The sequence below is a fragment of the Giraffa tippelskirchi genome, chromosome X (assembly GCF_054371585.1).
Source record: "Giraffa tippelskirchi isolate mGirTip1 chromosome X, T2T-mGirTip1v1.2.pri, whole genome shotgun sequence".
NCBI lineage: Eukaryota > Metazoa > Chordata > Mammalia > Artiodactyla > Giraffidae > Giraffa > Giraffa tippelskirchi.
Genome location: NC_137289.1, coordinates 124,843,555 through 124,861,855, shown reverse-complemented (window position 1 = coordinate 124,861,855; position 18,301 = coordinate 124,843,555). Strand labels below are relative to the sequence as shown.

General features: G+C 36.3%; 1 protein-coding gene across 2 annotated transcripts in view; it reads right to left on the bottom strand.

Moving 5' to 3' along the window:
* The window catches only part of DMD (dystrophin), a 2,147,259-nt gene that overhangs the window by 1,421,916 nt on the left and 707,042 nt on the right, over positions 1 to 18,301 (bottom strand). For both annotated transcript variants that reach the window (XM_081564318.1, XM_081564319.1), the window contains exon 18: positions 6,433 to 6,556. In XM_081564318.1, coding sequence (XP_081420444.1) covers positions 6,433 to 6,556 — 124 coding nt within the window. The remainder of the gene's footprint in view (positions 1 to 6,432; positions 6,557 to 18,301) is intronic.

Below are 18,301 nucleotides of genomic sequence, written 5' to 3'. Positions count from 1 at the left end.
ATAATAGTGGATGTAAATTATAATTCAAAAAATAAGATAATTGATCAAAAAGGCAATTTAGTTGTATTATAAAGAAAAAAAGAAACATAATCAGCATAAGTTCTAAGCAAAGTATACAGAAAAGAGAAGTTTACTAGTTCTTCAATAAGCTGATTAAAAACACTTACAACCTCTTGTCCTCCTTCTCGCCAGCATCTCTTTAAAAGACACCTCCTTTCATGACATCTTCTCTAATTAATATGAAAGTCAGTTCCACATTCCCCAGAGTCCTACTCTGACTATAGAAGCAATTAATTTTCTTTTCACTTAAGATTCTATAATGAAGTTTTACCCTTTGACAGAAAAAGTAATTTATTCACTCAAATGTTTATTCAGAAGATGTTATATCCTTCATATCGGTAGCAGACCCTGACTTGAAATGTGTCTGCAGAACTGAAAAAAATCACTTATTCACACAGTGAAACATTAATTAGATTAAATATCAGGCACTAGATTACACTGCGATACCAAAACCAAACTAAGCCAAATCAAAACAAACAGGAAAAAGAAAACAAAAACAGTCAAACAGTGTAAGTTTCAGTCCCTAGTTTCCAGAAACCAACACTATAATAAATGTAACAATGGTCAGAAATCACTCTGGATAAGTAAAAAGGAATTAGGTCATTGTAGTCCTCATAAAAGCAACATGAAGACTGACTTAGTCAATGGCTTTCAGACAAAGGCTACCAGAAACACACCTGTACATTAACAAAGTTGATTTATTTGTTGCAAGAAGTCATGGCATGTAATAGGGAACTATTGGGGTATGTCACTAAGAGGATGTTACAAATTGTTCAGAGGGCTTGGGCTTGTGTAAAGTGATGCAGATGGTCAAGGAAGCAAAGCTTTGCCTTTATTAGATGCTGTAAGGAAGTAAAGGTGATTCTATGATTGCTGTGCTTAGTCGCTCAGTCATGTCTGACTCTTTGTGGCCGCATGGACTGTAGCTCACCATGCTTCTCTGTCCATGGGGATTCTCCAGGCAAGAATACTGGAGTGGGTTTGCCACGCCCTTCTCCAGGGGATCTTCCCAACCCAGTAATTGAACCAGGGTCTCCTGCACTGCAGATGGATCATTTACCAGCTGAGCTACCAGAGAAATCCATGATTCTATGATTGGGTATCTTAAATTTTCTTATCTAGGTTGCAGGAAGTATGTAGAAAGGCTAAAGCCATGATTAGTAAAGGAAATGATCTGCCATATTAGCGAAGAGAAAGGGTATTTGGGTCATTTTTGGTGGTATGGACCAGTGGTCCCCAATCTTTTTAGACACCAGGGACCAATTTCATGGAAGAAAATTTTTCCTTGGACCAGGGAGGGGGATGGTTTTGGAATGATTTAAGTGCATGACATTTATTGTGCACTTTATTTCTATTATTATTACATCAGGTCCACCTTAGACCATCAGGCATTAGATCCCAGAGTTTGGGGACCTCTGGTTTGGACAGTGTCAGTATTTTTTACTGTATTGAGACATGATTGCATAATGGTCACACTTCTGTTGCAATCCATCATGATCATGGAGTGGCCTTGTCTGATGTTGGCACTGTGAGCAGTTCATCATATTTAACATGAGAACATGACAGATTAGCTGCAAGCACTACTACAGTCTCCAGCATCTCCAAGGCTTAATGGTAGTGCCAAGCTAGCTCCTGGGTCTCAGTGGCTGCTCTCTTCTTTCTCAAATGAATATAAACAAAGGCAAAAAAGATACTAGCTATGTTTTAATAAGTTCGCTTTGGCAGAAGTGATGTGAAAACCTCTAAAGGAAGACAACATTAGTGGCTGTGAAGGCAGCTAGGGACTGTCATCTTAAACCCAAGTGAGCTATGATGTTAGCTTTAATCAGGGTTCTGGTGATGGGAATAGAGAGGATTGGACAGTTTTAAGAGTTGTTAAGGGAATGAGATTAATTGAACTTGTCAAAGGGTCGACTTGTGAATGGTAGGAAAAACAAAAATCTAGATGACCCAGTTAGCTTTCGGGTACCTGGGTGATGCTGCTGGAAAAGAACAGTAAAAAGAAAGAATAAAACAGGGCTGGGGAGATTGAGGTTTATGTTTTCAGGCAGATATCCAATTAAATGTGTCTATTAGGCAAATGAGATATACTGGACTGGGCTTTTGGGAAAAGACATAAGCTAAAGACACATAATCGGGAATCATGAGAAAACAGATGCTATTTGAATGGGAAGTAATGAGGATAATCTAGAGAGAAAAACAAGGGAAGAACTGTGGAGCATTTCAGTTTTAAAGGAAACACAAGATGAAACAAATGGGCAAAAACATAAAAAACGTAAATAGTAGTGAATAGTATCCCGAAATCCAAAGTAGGAAATACTTTCATGAAGGACTAAGAGGTTAATGGAGTCTAGTCCTCCAGAGAAGTTAAGGGGAAAAAAAAAAAAAACAACATATATGTTTCTAGGAGAGGAAGATTTTCTCAAAGATGGAAAAACAGCCTGTTTAAAGACTGATTCTTTATCATCAGAAAATAGAGATTGAAAAAATGGAGGTGGAGTTAAATGAAAATGGAATCCTGAGGACACAGACAGTGGAGATATTGAACAACACCCCTGCCCTGGGATTAGCCTTAAAGAGTCAAAGCAGTCTCTTCCACTGAGGCAGAGGAAAAGAAAGAGACTGTGAACACAAATACATGAACTATGAGACACTATTTAAACTAAGAGGAAAATTCACCTACTGTAAATGGTGGGGAAAAGTTTAAGAGACCCATAAAAATTTGAAGTAATTATGGAGAGAAGTTGAGAAATTTACTAGGAAAGTATGGAAAGCTTAGGAAGAAGTATTGATGAGTCTCTTAAAGTGTGGCAGTTTAGAAATGGAGTAATGAAGTGTCTAAGGTATTGTTAATTCAAGTGGGTAGGTGAATTGAGGAGATGAGAGAAAAGGAAGCTTTTGGAGACAGCAAGACAGCCCAAATAAACTGAGATTTTTAAGGATTAAGGCACAATTTGGGTGGAGGAGATTGAAGACTTTGGTATCAGGTTCACAATGAGAAAACAATAGAATAAACTGGTGAATGACACATGGCCACTTGACATGAAACACAAGGGAAGAGAGAGTTTTACTTAAGAGTGGTATCTTTGGAATTGACCCTGAGAAGTGAGTAGACTAGCAATTGCAAAGGAGTGGGGGAGTGAGTCATTAGTCTTTGCGGTGATCCAAAGGTAAAAGTCTTTTCTGTGTATGAACAGAATGGGTCTACGGGACAGAAAGTTTGTTTTAGAAGAAGGGTTTCTGAGTGTTAAGTGAATGAGTGTAAGAAAGCACACGGAAGAGGAAGTGAGACAGAGGAAAGAGTACAAAAGAGCACAGGGATGAGGATATAAGAAAGGACAGGTAACTAGAGGTTCCCATATTCTCAGTGGCAAACACAAATAACAGAGATAATGGAACAAATTAATTGGCTTGAAGATTTCCAACAGAACTTGGTGAAAAGTTGATTTGGTAAGGGTGTTAGCAAGTCTAGGTTCCAGGAAGAGCCCAAGGCCTGTTGACCTGAACAGCCAGGAGGAAGGCTTTCACGATAACATTGGAGCATTATAAAATCACGTTATGGTAAGAAGAGGTTGTTTTGGGCTTCTCTAGTGGCTCAGTGGTAGAGAATCCTCCTGCCAATGCAGGAGACATGGGTGCGATCCCTGGTCTGGGAAGATCCCACATGCGGCGGAGCAACTAAACCCATGCACCACAACCATTGAGTCCGTGCTGCAGAGCCAGGGAACCACTGCTACTGAAGCCCCACATGCCTAGAGTCCATGCTCTGCAGCAAGAGAAGCCACCACAATGAACAGCCCACAGAGTGCAACTAGAGAGGAGTCCCTGCTCGCCACAACTAGAAAAAAGCCTGCACAGCAATGAAGACGCAGCACAGCCAAAACTAAAACAAAAAAAGAGAGGCTGTTCTGTTGCAATTCCTAACTTACATTACCATGTGCTCAGTTCAAGAAGTTGAGTAGCTCTATACCTGTAAGATCAGCTGGAAAGTCCAAACTGTGGCAACATTAACAGAATGAGTGAAGGAACATCTAGGAAGTCTAGTCAAGTCTCAGAGGGTGCACTGATCTTAAATCTTAACAGACATAGAAACCACCTGTGGATCTTTTCTAAATGCAAATTGATTTATCAAGCCTGAAAACAATCCTACAGTTCTAAGCTCACAGGTGATGCCAATACTGGTCGACCAGGGTCCACACTGTCAGTAGAAAAGTCCCTAGAACTCAACTCTTAAATAAGTGTATTGCGTTAATTATATGGATGAAACACATGGTTAATATAGAAGGGACATTTCTGTCTGATTTAAAAATATGTAAAATTGAAGGGATGATGTCCTAAGATATTCTAACGGGGTGAAAGTGCTTGATTGCTTCATTTATTTATTACTTCAAGTGAAAGATGAAAAAAGAGGGAGTGATATTTAGCCATTTATAATGGATGCCTAAAAATGAATTAATACCACTCAAGCTCATGAGACAGGCCTCCCATGTGTTCAAAATAAATGGACAGGTGAAGAAACAAGAAAATTAATGTATACATAAACTGCATATCCATCATCATTGCTATGTATTTCTCTCAAGGATTTTTTAATACATATACATTATATTTAGCCTGAAGGAAATGTCTAGGTAAATCATTCCATGTCCTATTTTAGTAGGCAATTAAGAATGATGTTGTTATTTCAGAATATGAGAGAAGTTGATAAAGGTGACTCAGCAAGCATCAGAAAACCGCTCTTACAATATTGTATATATATATATATATATATATATATATATATATATTAGCACTTTAAGTCTCTCATTGCTGACACTATTGATTAAATGTAAATTGCTTCTAGGTAACCATATGATAACAGGAAACTTTTGAATTTACAGTCTTAAAATGCTAGAGCTCAATCTTCCTGCTTGATCAAAGTTATTTTAAGATTCAGAAACAGGATGACATATAGATAAGTAGATTTCTCAGCTAGATAAAAATTTTAATTAGCTAATAACTTATCTATCCAAGGTGATTCATACTTTCAGTGGGTCAATATGTCAGATGGACTCCAAAACATAGAGTGCATCTTCTCTAAGTAATTCTCTACTTGCAGAATTTCCCTCAAAAAACTATAACAAAGAATATACCTTCAAATAAGTACATTCAAATAAGACATTTTGCTATTTTCTACTACACATATTACCCTTCATTTTAATTTTAAACCTAAACTATTAACAACATAATCATAATTCCATTTTCTTGAAACTGTTTATAAATAGTCCATTATTAAGCTGATAACAGAATATATCAAAGCCAACAAGGAATTTAAAATAACTTTCCCATTTATAAAGTCAGCTCTCAGAAATATCGATGAAATTATTTCTCCCTCTAAAGTAGCCTTAACAAAAGGATTATTTTCTCCTAGAAGACATGTTTTTTGTTCTCCAAAAGTTCCAACCCCACAGCAAGTATCTATATTATCTATATCTATATTAGTGTTGTATTTGTAAAAATCTAACAGATTTATATTTCATGAAATCAAATGATTGAAAGATAAAGCAGTTAAACCACATATGAGATGCCCCTATAACTAAAATTATTTAACATTCAGGATACCTGTTTCTTTAGCCTTCCCACTGAAAATATTTACTCTTCCTGTTAGAAATTCCCTCACAAACTATTGCAAATTACCTACCAAAATGGATGTTCATATGTCAAAGTTGAAATATCAAAGCCTTGATAATGTCCCTGAAGATGAATACAGCTCTTATTAAATTAATAAAAACTGCATTGTAAAGGACAAAACTATAATTTATCAGTAGGGAATAAAAACAGCAAATGATCTCTTATAAATAAACATTGAAAAAGGCTGGGTATCTTTTAGTTATGGTAATAGAATACATAAACATCCAGAAAATACAAGTATGTTATGATTTATGATAATTATTAATGACTACAAAGTATAACGTTTTGATGATAGTGAAAGCACAAAGAGAGTCTATAGTATTTCTAAGGATCAGGTCTTTTCTTTTCCATTCTATTCTGCAAGCCTACTAAAATCCCAGCCTTCAGATGAAACAACAATGTATGAAGGGAAATCAATATTTTTGACTTCATGCTGCAAAACTGCTAATTTACAGCTAAATAATATAAAAGTTAAAGAAGGTTTACGAAAAGTATTCCTGGGCAGTCACGGCAAAATCAGGAAAGACTTCTCTAGGCTAAACTTTGATTCTACTTGATATGTAAAACATATTTTAAAGATATATTTAAAAGCATTATCACATACCACGTTAATCTTTTCAACTCTAAGAAAATCATAGAGTTCAGAGCACAGGTTTAAAAGCAGCAAAAGTTAGAAAAATACATAAAAATTAATGCATAACCTACATTGACTTTTTCTTTAAGTTCTGAGAAGTTGCCTTCCTTCCGATAGATTGCAAATTCAGGACTCTGCAACACGGCTTCTGAACGAGTAATCCAACTGTGAAGTTCAGTTATATCAACATCCAACCTAAGACAGGGAAGGATAAGGATCATTATTTCTTGATTATCTCTTTCTTCTGTATGGAAAAAAAAAAAGGCAATCTATCCACATTTATCATTCTTCTCCCAATCTGAAACTTCTGCCTGATGCCCCTATTAATGTTAATGTCACTACTATTTCCCTAGTCAGGTTGGCTCAAAATTCGGAGTCTTCTTTGATCTGGGCTTATGATCACAGAGGTAATCTTATTCATCTCAATGTAGCAACAACATGTACACTATCTCCTATAAGCTACTCTTCAGCCTTTGCTTGAATGTCTGCATTGATTGAAAACTCAGTATTTTCCAAGATAAATCATTTTCTGGGAACGTATTCACAACAAACAAAGATTCCTGTTGGTAGCCCCCATTAAACCGTACCTGGAATACTCATGTCCTTCATGTTGTCTCCACAGCCATACTGAGGCTGCATTTGGTCACGTGACTGTCTATGGCAAATGAGCTATTGGTATGGGTAATGCAAGCACAGGCTTGATTAGTGCTTGCACCTTGGATCTTGTCTTCATTGAACACACACTCTGAGAAGGCATGCGTTTTATAACAATTTCAAGGATCCTAAAGTGCTTGAAGGAAGCTCACTCTTGCCAGGCAGAGACTACAGGAAAAAGCAAGTGGTATGGAAATGGCAACCAACTCCAATATTCTTGCCTGGAAAAAGCCCCATGGACAGAGGAACCTGGCAAGGTACAGTCCATGAGGTCGTGCAGAGTCGGACACGACTGAGCAGGAGTGCCAGGCGAGTGAATAAAGCCTCCTTTGACCTTCTGACCCAACCCAAACACCAGCTGAATACATCTAAATGAGTGCTCCAGCTGACCTCACTTAGAGGTACAGAACTGCCCAAGTTGCAGGATTGTGAGATATGATAAATAACTGTTGTTTCAAGCCATTACATTTTGAGGTGGGTTGTTATGCTGCAAGAGATATGTGATCATCTACACTGTTATTCTCAATCACTCTTTTTTTGCAGAGATCTATGGAGCTAATGGAAATAAACTATTAACTCTGATTAGGTGATTCAGATCCAGTTAAAGCAGAGATTTTCAGGGAGTCACAGATGAGTTGCAAGGGTGGAGAATGTCTAGGAATTACTTTCAGGCACAATTCTGAATGCGTGTGCATTTTTCTTGAGAAAGAATCTATAGATTTTATCACCATCTGTAAAGAATTTTTGATAAAGGGGATTTAGAGACCATCTAATCCATTCGATTATAAAGCAAAATAGACAAAAGTATCCAGGAAAATAAACTTATTCAATTTTCACATGAAATGTGTGGAGTATATCAAAAATACAAATACGAGATTTTAAGACGCCAAGTAATGTACTGTATTCACAATGCTATAGTTTTTTTCTCCAATACAACCCTCAAACAGTAGAAATCAGCTGTTTAAAACTCCTAGAATAGTCGCCCCAACATTTTTGGTGCCAGGGACTGGTTTGATGGAACATAGCTTTTTCCAGGGACTGGGGGTGGGGGTGGATTTGGCTTCTGGATGACAAGTGCATTACATATATTGTGTTCTTTATTTCTATTATTGTTACATCAGCTCCACCTAAGATCATCAGACATTAGGTCAGGCAGGTTGCGGACCCCTACAATAGAAGATAGCTGATGGTCAGCCTACCCTACTCCTAGTTACTTTGATGATATTCCTTGGTTTGTGAGTATCTTACTTTCCTTAAAATTTGATTCCTAACAAAATCATATGAGGGGTGTTTACTATAATCAGGGAAGAATAAACGAATATCTTCTTTCTTTATGAATACTTTTCATAGATGTAGCCTTTAAATCAAACAAATCTGTGAAGAATTTTTTATGTTGGTTGCAGGCTATTGTTTTAAAATTAAACTGATAAAAAATTTCACAGAACACAAAACATTTCCAAAAGCATGGCCTCCTTTGCTTTCTTACAAGCCTGTGCTAAATAAAGTATGATCCATCTCTTTGCTGTATGAGGAGATGGAGGTTCAGAGAAATTAATTAATTGATCTCAGATTGTTAGTACCGTAGGGAAGAAACTTAATTCATCTTGTTCACCATTATATCCTTCACCTCAAAGAGGGCCTGATTCATAGTAATATTTGCTGAGTTTCTTATTTACCAAGGCTACCCAACTAGAAATAGGAAAAAAAGAAAAAAAAAAGAGAGAGATCGGAATTCAGAGATTTTTTTTATTCTAAATCTCACATCACTGAATGTTAATCCTTGATTTCATTTGGATATGAATCATACATAGTATTGGTGTTTCATTTTATCATACATGGTGGCTATCTTTCCTACATTTGCTTTTTGCAGAAGTTTAACTATTAGGTCTCCTATTTCGTTTGCAATGTTGATTTAAAAAGAGTCCTGCATGCTGCCAAAAATCTTTCTCCTTGATGTTAATTAATTTATAAAATCAATAGTTTTCAACTATGGTCATTTAGTCACCCCGCAAATCTAGTGAATGTTTCTCATAAGAATGGCTTAAGAAGGACATTTGTTTCCTTTAGCCCAGTATAAACATTTGGGTGTCTCTGCCTGTGGGCATTCACTTTGCCAGTATATAAGGCAGGCCAGGAGTACTGGGATCTTAATAGCTTAGTAATGTGAGAGTCAGGGATAGTTGGTAGATAAATAATGCAGCCCCCTTGCCCTTCAGTGCAACCACCCTGAAGGATATGACACACAGTATCTCAAAATGTTCCCAGCTGGATTGAGTGCAGTTGCCTCCAATGATAATCTGCTCATGTATCATCCTGTGCTGGCTGCCTTTTCCTTATCTCACTTCCTCACTTTGCTTCCTGGGATTACTTCCTAAATTAATTATCTGCATCAAAATCTTTCGTCCCCAGATCCACTCTTGTGGAAAACCATACTAAGGCAATGATTAACAACCTCAAATAAACCCCGCATCCTGCCGCGTTTAATTTTTTCACCTTGAGCTCTGACTCTCCACAGGAACTATTTTAAACTTTTCTCAAAGCTCTCAAAGCTCTGATCTGTCTTTTTCCTCCACCTATCAACAGATGACATTGATTCCTACTTGATGGAGGAAAGCACAATTATCAGATTAGAATTTCTTCCACTCTACTTCCTATGTCCAAATAGTCAATCTTACCTGCCCGTGCCCTTCTCATTCCCTTCCCTTACAATGAGTGAGTTTCTCTTCTTTTACTTCAACATTATTGATGAAGACATATTAATACGCCTTTGTTACCCAAATGTTGACTGGAGACGTGTCAATACATTTTTAGAGAGTGATACAATTAATATCACCTTGTGAAGTTCTTAGAGCTTAAAATTGATCTAAGGTTCATTATACAACTTATGATCATTGTTATTATTCACATTTTGCTCCGTTAGGTTTTTGTTCCAACTTGTCTATATTATAAACGTAAAATTTTCAAAAATGATGCATCACAAAATTTGTGAAAGATAATTTTTCAGCAAATTTTATGCAGATACTTTCTTATTCTCCAAGTGACATATATACTAGTGTCTCAGAAGATGACAGTTCTTCAGAATACAATTCTGATTCAGACAATGTGAATATCAGACCAACAAAAAAATGTTAGTGATTGATTCTGATACAGAGAGTGAAAATGAAACTCACAGTGCTGGAGAATGCTCTTTTGCTTCTACAGAAAACTGGATTAAAGACAACATTTCACAAAAATTAGAAGACTTTACAGATGTGTCAGGTGTAACTATTGAATGTAATCACCCACAAAGTATTAGTGAAAAAACAGAATTAGTTTTTGGCCAGCCAAAATAAAAATCACCACCCACAGGCATTACTTTCTGCAAAAATCTCCCAGTCAATAATGAGTTAAAGCCAATCCCTCTATGTGCGTTTGGTACTTCATTCTCTTACTTCTTCTCAGGTATCTTGAGTGTATCAGTTGTTTTTTTTTTTTTAATTTATCCACTGTAAATTCAACCCCTCTCTCTCAAGTTAATTCTTGATATGGAAATTTAAACATTTTATTTGATTCCTTTATTAAAAATCAACACTCTCTTAACCTCCAAATTCCTCTCTTGGCATTCTCTTATCTTCTACAAAGGCAAATGTTTTGCAAGAGTTGTCCAGCTTCCTGTCAGTTCAGAGGAGCCTGGCGGGCTACAGTCTATGGGGTCGCAAAAGAGTTGGACATGACTGAGCAACTAAATAACAGCAATGACATATATCTATGACTCTGATACAGATATCTCTACTTCAATCATTTCTTCTGAGCTCCATCCCTCTACTTTAGTTGGTTCTTTATTCAAGTACTTGTAGAAACAAAACTCGCTTCAAGTTTCACAGGGAACCAAGGAGCCATACTTCGGTCTGTCCCTCCTCCAATGAAGTGCAACCCTTCATTGACTCTTATCCACCTTTCCACTAGAAATTTCCATTAATATTTTGGAAACTTGACTTCTTGATATAATCCACTTTGCCCACTTTGGTGAAATCGGTCCTCTCTCCTTTACACTAGTCTCATTAAATTACACATCAAATACGCTAACTCATAAAGGTGAGATGTGAATATCCACCATTCAGTGTCAACTTCTCCCTTCATTCTTGGTTTCTCTGGTCTCACACCCTTCTGATTCAGAGTATCTCTAGTTAAGGTGGCTCATGTCTGCCTACAAATCCATGAAACTAAAACTTGACTCAAGATGCCAAGCTGGCATCACAGTTGAGTGAGATTTACTAAGGCCTATGTTGGAAAAAGTTCTTAGTAGGCCTTTACAGTGGTCTTGTTTGCACATGTATTATAATTATCCCTTGCCACCATCTCCAATCAACTGCAAAGGAAAAAGGCAGAGGCGATTTACTCAGTTTGAAAGTAAATAATTTTCCAAAAAATCCTATACTTTTAGACATCTGTCTTTCTGAAAAACAGGAAATTGTATATGTTTCCTTTCCAAACACAATTCCCCCTTCGCTTCTGCCACAAAATATATACTAAGTGCTTACTATATGCCAGACATAGAATTAAATTCCACAGATAATAGAGTTGAAAATCCAGTAGTCCACATTATTAAGGAGTTTGGTGTAGCGAAGCATCCATTTGACAACAAATGCTTTAGACATCAGATGGGGGTTCAGCTCATACTGTGACTTTTGTTTAGGATAATCAAGAAACAACTTTTCACTGAATTAAGATTAAATCAGTGTCTATGCTAGAGGCTTTGCCCAGTAAATTGGTTATCTCTACACAAGGAAGCCTTTGTGGAGTCAACCCCATGGTAACCGTCTGCTTGCTGCTCAGACTATGTAGAGTTTAAGGGAGGACAGGGCACCAGTTGGCATGTAGTTCTAATAACTCAGATCAATTCAGGCAACAGGATGAGAAATTTCAGAGAGGTCTTTCCTCATTCCATGTTTTTGTTTGGCTGGTTTTATAGATTTGAAACTAGATTGCAAAAGATACTTGAACTTGCCCTTGACATAAGGATCTTTTAAAGAGTGATTATACTCTCTTGGTTTACAGATTTAATTTGAAGGGACTTCAATTTTTTTCTAGGGAATTGGTGAGTCGAATGCTTTACCTAGGGGGAAAAAAGTATCTGCTCATAGACATAAGTATCAGTATGTTGTGCTTTCTTTCTGAAAATGAGTGGAATAAAGTATCTATGAGTCTGTACTATTCTCACCTGTTAGACTTTTTCTCTTTTCTTTGATCACCGTGACATCTTCATTGCTGGGCAACAGGTGGAACCGAAACCAAATTCTTATATGATGTAAACTCTGAGCTCTCACCCATCTAATATTCTGTTTACATTATTTTTTTCTGTTGCTTCCACTTGAGCTTGTATCTTTGACTATGATTTCCTTACTAAAAATTTTCTATCTCAATGTAATACACAGTCAACCTATACTCCAACATCAGGCATTTAATATCATCCCTTTAGAGTTCTGGGACTTAAATGTCAGATGCTAGTACTTGTTTTCCCTCTACTATTTTGCCAGTAGGCAGCCACATCTCTGTATGCCAGCAATGCGGATGGAAGGGGAAGCAGTGGCAGAGTTTTCAAAAGGCCTCCTGTGCACTCTTACTGAGTGCCAATGGCCCACATTCAATGCTTAGTCTCAGTGACATTTCCACTGCTTTTAGCAAAATGAGCAAGGTCTCCTTCTTGGCTCCTACTCAGACCCTGGCGTCCAAGTAACAATTGCACATTTATTTTATTCCTTATCAATTTGGCAGCTATTGCTTCATCACTTTCTATGCTTTGCCCCCTAGTTTTCACATTTTCACTGGCGTTGAATATTTTTCACATATCCTTGTTGAGATGTATGGCAAATTAGCACACTCCCCTGAGTTAAATGCATACATGTTTCTAAAATGGATGCTATCTATTCTCCCCAAGATTTTGCCATTGGTATTTTCTATCATGTTTTGTACTACCTAAGGCTGGGTATTTAATCACCAACTGAAGATATCATACAGATGTAACTCAGGTACCTTTTCAAAATCCTCAAGAATAACAATGAAGTGTTATTTTCAATACATGTGAAATCTTGGATTCTATGCCGAAATTTTTCTTCCTTCATAAAATCACTCATTTCTACTAATTCTTATTTTTTTCACTTTTAAAATGCTCACAAAATATTGATAATGAACTGACATAGACTAAGTTGCTTATAGTGGACCTCTACACCCTTAGAATCAGCCCATCAATAAAATTCCTTATGACTCACTCATCTTACTCTCATAACATACTTCACTCTGTACTTAATATATTTCTATATGTTATTACAGACACTATCCCTTAAATTCAGCCTAACTTTATCCAACTTAAAATTCTATTTAAGAAAATTATGACTTCTATTTACAAAATGATTTTCTTCCTCTAAGTCTTGATGAATACTTTGTGGTATATTTTTCAAATACGTCCTAAAATCTCATCTTTGTTTTTATTCATGATTATCAATTTTGGGGACTTCCTTGATGCTCTGGTGGTTAAGACTGCATGCTCCCAATGCAGGGGGTTTGGGGCTGATCCCTGGTCAGGGAACTAAGATCCCACAGTGTGGACAAAAAAAAAAAACTAAAAAGTTGTCAATTTTGACTTGTCAACAATATACCATTGTATGTAAATTGTGCTCTATTATAACTCTGCTAATTATGTCAGAAGAGCCTCTTAAGAGGTGCTGACTGTGTCCCATTAATATAGTGACTGCCATATAAAGTATTTAACCAAGATGACACATTTACATAAACATTAATTCAGTTGCTTTCAATATACCACTTGGAACTCATCATTCCCAAATGTGTAAACTGTGAAAGGAGAACTCCTTCAAGTTCCCAGACTTAAACTAATTTGATTAGTGAACTAGGATATGAATATCCCTTTTACATCTTTAAACATCTTTGCATTTCATAAAAATGTACAAGCCTCACCTTTAGCAGTCTGAAAGTAAAGTATTAACATTTGTGAAATACATGAACTCTTGCAGGATCCTAAGGCTGTAGGCCTAGACCAGGTGACTTAATAAATGAAAATTTTAATGTACATGTTAATTAGCTAGAACACAAGTTTTCATGTTCATGGAAATAAAATTATGACTCTTGCTTACTGATACAACAATGTGGAATAAATCAGCCTGAGGGTGAGGCAAGACTTTTAGATTTTGCTTATTTTATGTTTTAAAAATCATCTTTCTTCCTCCAGATTTCTAGAACATAAGAACACATTTTACTTTCACATTCAGTTCAGTTCAGTCACTCAGTCGTGTCCGACTCTTTGCGACCCCATGGACTGCAGCACTCCAGGCTTCCCTGTCCATCACCAACACCCGGAGCCCACCCAAACTCATGTCCCTTGAGTCAGTGATGCCATCCAACCATCTCATCCTCTGTCATCCCCTTCTCCTCCTGCCTTCAATCTTTCCCAGCATCAGGGTCTTTTCCAATGAGTTGGCTCTTCCCATCAAGTGGTCAAAGTATTGGAGCTTCAGCTTCAGCATCAGTCTATCCAATAAATATTCAGGACTGATTTTCTTTAGGATTGACTGGTTTGATCTTGCAGTCCAAGGAACTCTCAAGAGTCTTCTCCAGCACCACAGTTCCATATTGGAATATGGCTATCTTTTAAATGCCTGACCATCTTATGAACTCCTACTCATCTTTCAAGACTTGGTCCAAGATATACAACTTCTGGGAAGGTTTTCTTGATCAACCTGCCCCTCCTCTTTCCCCTTCAACCTTCCTTCTGGGAAAACTCACCCCTCCCTCCCGTATGTGTCCACATGTTACTTGCTTTTAAAAACCAAATAAGTAGCATACAAATTACGTTTGAGCCAGAGAGATGTTGTAAAATATCAAATGAAACATGTTAAAAAGTATTTTTAAAAAGCAATATAAACCTTGTTATGGCTAAAATATAAAGTATTTCCAGGATTTTAAGATGTGCTGAGTATATGGTGATTATTGCACTTCTAGAGTTATGTCATATTATTAAAGAGGGAAATCCTATTTAATCAGGAGAAAACAAGTCAGTTTATGCCCCTAAATCAAGATAGTTTGTATATACACACACACATATGTGCATGTGTTTGTATAATGTGGGCTTCTTTTCCTTGGTGGAGGGGGCTGAAGAGGGCCACATGATTGCTTTAAATTTTTTCTAATGTATATGAATATATAGGAGTATTTGTACATATGTATATGCCTGTGTGTGCTTCAAATGTCAAGTAAATATAGTGCCATAGAAAAATCACTGAACTGAAAGTCAGGTGTCACAGGTTTTACTCACTCATCTTATTCACCTTTATGCTGCTTCCTTGGGCAAATACCTTAACTTCTCTGATTTTCCTTTACTTCTTCCTTTAAATTTCACAAATTACAAAACTTCCATCAAACTGGTCTTAAAATAGAAACTAACAAAGACTTTTTAAAAATTACTCTTAAATGTGTGTTTATTTACCTCACTAATTAGAGCGATTTGACCTGCGATACAAAGCTGGGGTCAGCTTTGCTTCCTCTGCAGGTTTGATATTACAAATACATTACACTGCTCATCTAGGAATCAAGTTATAAAACATCTAAGGATGTTATGATTCTCTCTTACAATAAAAACCCATAAACTCTTTTCAACAGTTTATACAGCACCTGAAACGAAATATGACGAACGGAAGAGAACACTGTTCTTAGTTATTATAAACTTGCCATAATAACAGTCCTATCAAGTAATCTGTTTTACTTACGTTTGTGTGATCTTACTTACAAGCTTAAATATATTTCTAGTTTTATATGTGTAAGTTTAAGCACATTACTCATAAAATAATACGTTTTGGTACAGTAAAATTTAATGATTCCAGATTGCGCTGAAATGCATCTTTAAAAGATACTAAAAAATCAATTTCTGTGTAGTTTACCTTGTCTTAAAATATGCCTGTTTAATGTGCACTTCAAAATACTGGATTCTTGTCCAAAACATAAAATCTGTGCATTTTCTCCATCGTCAGTTATGGCAAACCAAATTGCATGTTTAATGTGTATAAAATACCGTTTTTTAAAATATATGACCTCGAATACAAACCTCGTGATTTAATATTTTTAAGCTACAAACGCCAGAAAACTAGCCATGCATTACCTGACATTGAAATTAATAGCCGAACCTCTAGGATAGTTAATTGTGCTGTATGGTATAAAACTCCTATGAAAATATTCCTTCTCTGCAAAATGTAAAACAACTAAAATATTTTAACATGTGGTAGATTAAAATGACTTGGACACAATCTTCTTAGCTTAATTTGGTAATAAATCTCAATCATTTACAAATACATTGTTAATATTTACTTCCAAAATGTGATATGGTTGAAAAGAAGTCACTTTTATATCTTCTGTTAACATAACTTTCCAAGAAACACACTTGAAAAACTAAGGGAATTCCCCAAATTCTAGTATGTCAGAACCAGCTAGATTAGAGGAATTAGGTATAAAGCCAGAGACTATGAAAGCACGTGGACAAAAAAATGCATGGCCCAGACGACTGGAAATAAAATGTTGCTAAGCCACAGATGCCTGGAGCCTATTTTTCATTTTCAGTAAATTGAAAGTCCCTTTGAAACACAGTTCTGTGCAAGAAAATCACCTTAACACAGGTTAATACAAATATTCTTTTAAGTGAGCGATGAAATCTTGTCATAGTGATACATCTTTGATCATACAATGTAATATGCTCAAGTTGAAAACTCTGAGCTGTTTATTTTAAAATCAAATTTAATGTTTATTTAAATTATGAAACAAAGCAGTATATGTCCTTGTGAGGAATAATTGTGAGCACTAGAGGGTGCACATTCCCTTCCACAGCTTGTCTGGACCTCAATTTGGCTTCTCTTTTATTTTCTTATCTACATAATGATAACATGGTGACAAATGGATTTTTCATGAGAGTTCTCTTACAGAGAAACATAAAATGCCCAAAGAAACAGATAAAATGATATAAAAAGAACATGTGAGGAAGGCACCCACAGATGCAAAGTTAAAATGCCTTCAGCTATTTTAACACACACACAAAAGTATTTTGAAGTTGTAACACAGAGATTCCCTTGAGAAAATGTCTTCAAATTGGGGAGAAATGCTTAATCCAAAGAATATAGTAGCATTTTCTTGACTTTATAACCCAGGAGTGTTTTTTTTTTCTAGTTCATTAATTTTACCTAATTTTTGAGTGTTAATACATATGTAGACACTTGGGGTCTATAAATCGGCCTATAATTACATTTCTGAACCATCAACATTAAGCTTTTAAAATGTTAATTTAACATTCAATAAAATTCCAAGGAAAAAAATAGCATTTTAAGCATCTTGTTCATGTCATATGCTTTCAGAAAGAAAAAAATTTGTCTCCCATGGTAATCATGTAGGCTATTTATTATAATCATTTTCATAGCTTTATCAAGAATAGAGAGCTTCAGAAACCCCCTTTTTCTTTCAACACAGTGAAATATGAAGTTAAGATTCAAAACCAGATATATCCATATCCAGCAATTTCCACTACAATATACTTATATTCCTTTATTCAAAATGAAAGGGGAACTATCTTTTAAAATATTAAGGGAAAGTCAATATGAACTTCTTGTTTGTTGCTATACAGTACAGTCTGGTAGTTACTACTAGGCTAAATATTTTGGATTATGCCAGATTTTGGCTGAAGTCTTTAACACTATGATATTAATTCTGAACATTGTTATTAACCTAAACTATGATATTTACTTGTATAATTCATACCTTCATGGTATAATGAATTAGTTACTTTTCCCAGTTTATTTTTACCTTGCATTCTTCCTTAATTTCCTAAAATCCCCACATTTCCAATCTGGTGATGTGTTTTCTGATGTTCAGTTCAGTTCAATTCAGTCACTCAGCCATGTTCGACTCTTTGCGATCCCATGAATCACAGCATGCCAGGCCTCCCTGTTCATCACCAACTCCCGGAGTTCACCCAAACTCATGTCCATTGAGTCGGTGATGCCATCCAGCCATCTCATCCTCTGTCGTCTCCTTCTCCTCTGGCTCGCAATCTTTCCCAGAATCAGGGTCTTTTACACTGAGTCAACTCTTCTCATGAGGTGGCCAAAGTATTGGAGTTTCAGCTTCAACATCAGTCCTTCCAATGAACACCCAGGACTGATTTCCTTTAGGATGGACTGGTTGGATCTCCTTGCAGTCAAAGGGACTCTCCAGAGTCTTCTCCAACACCAAAGTTCAAAAGCATCAATTCTTCGGCAC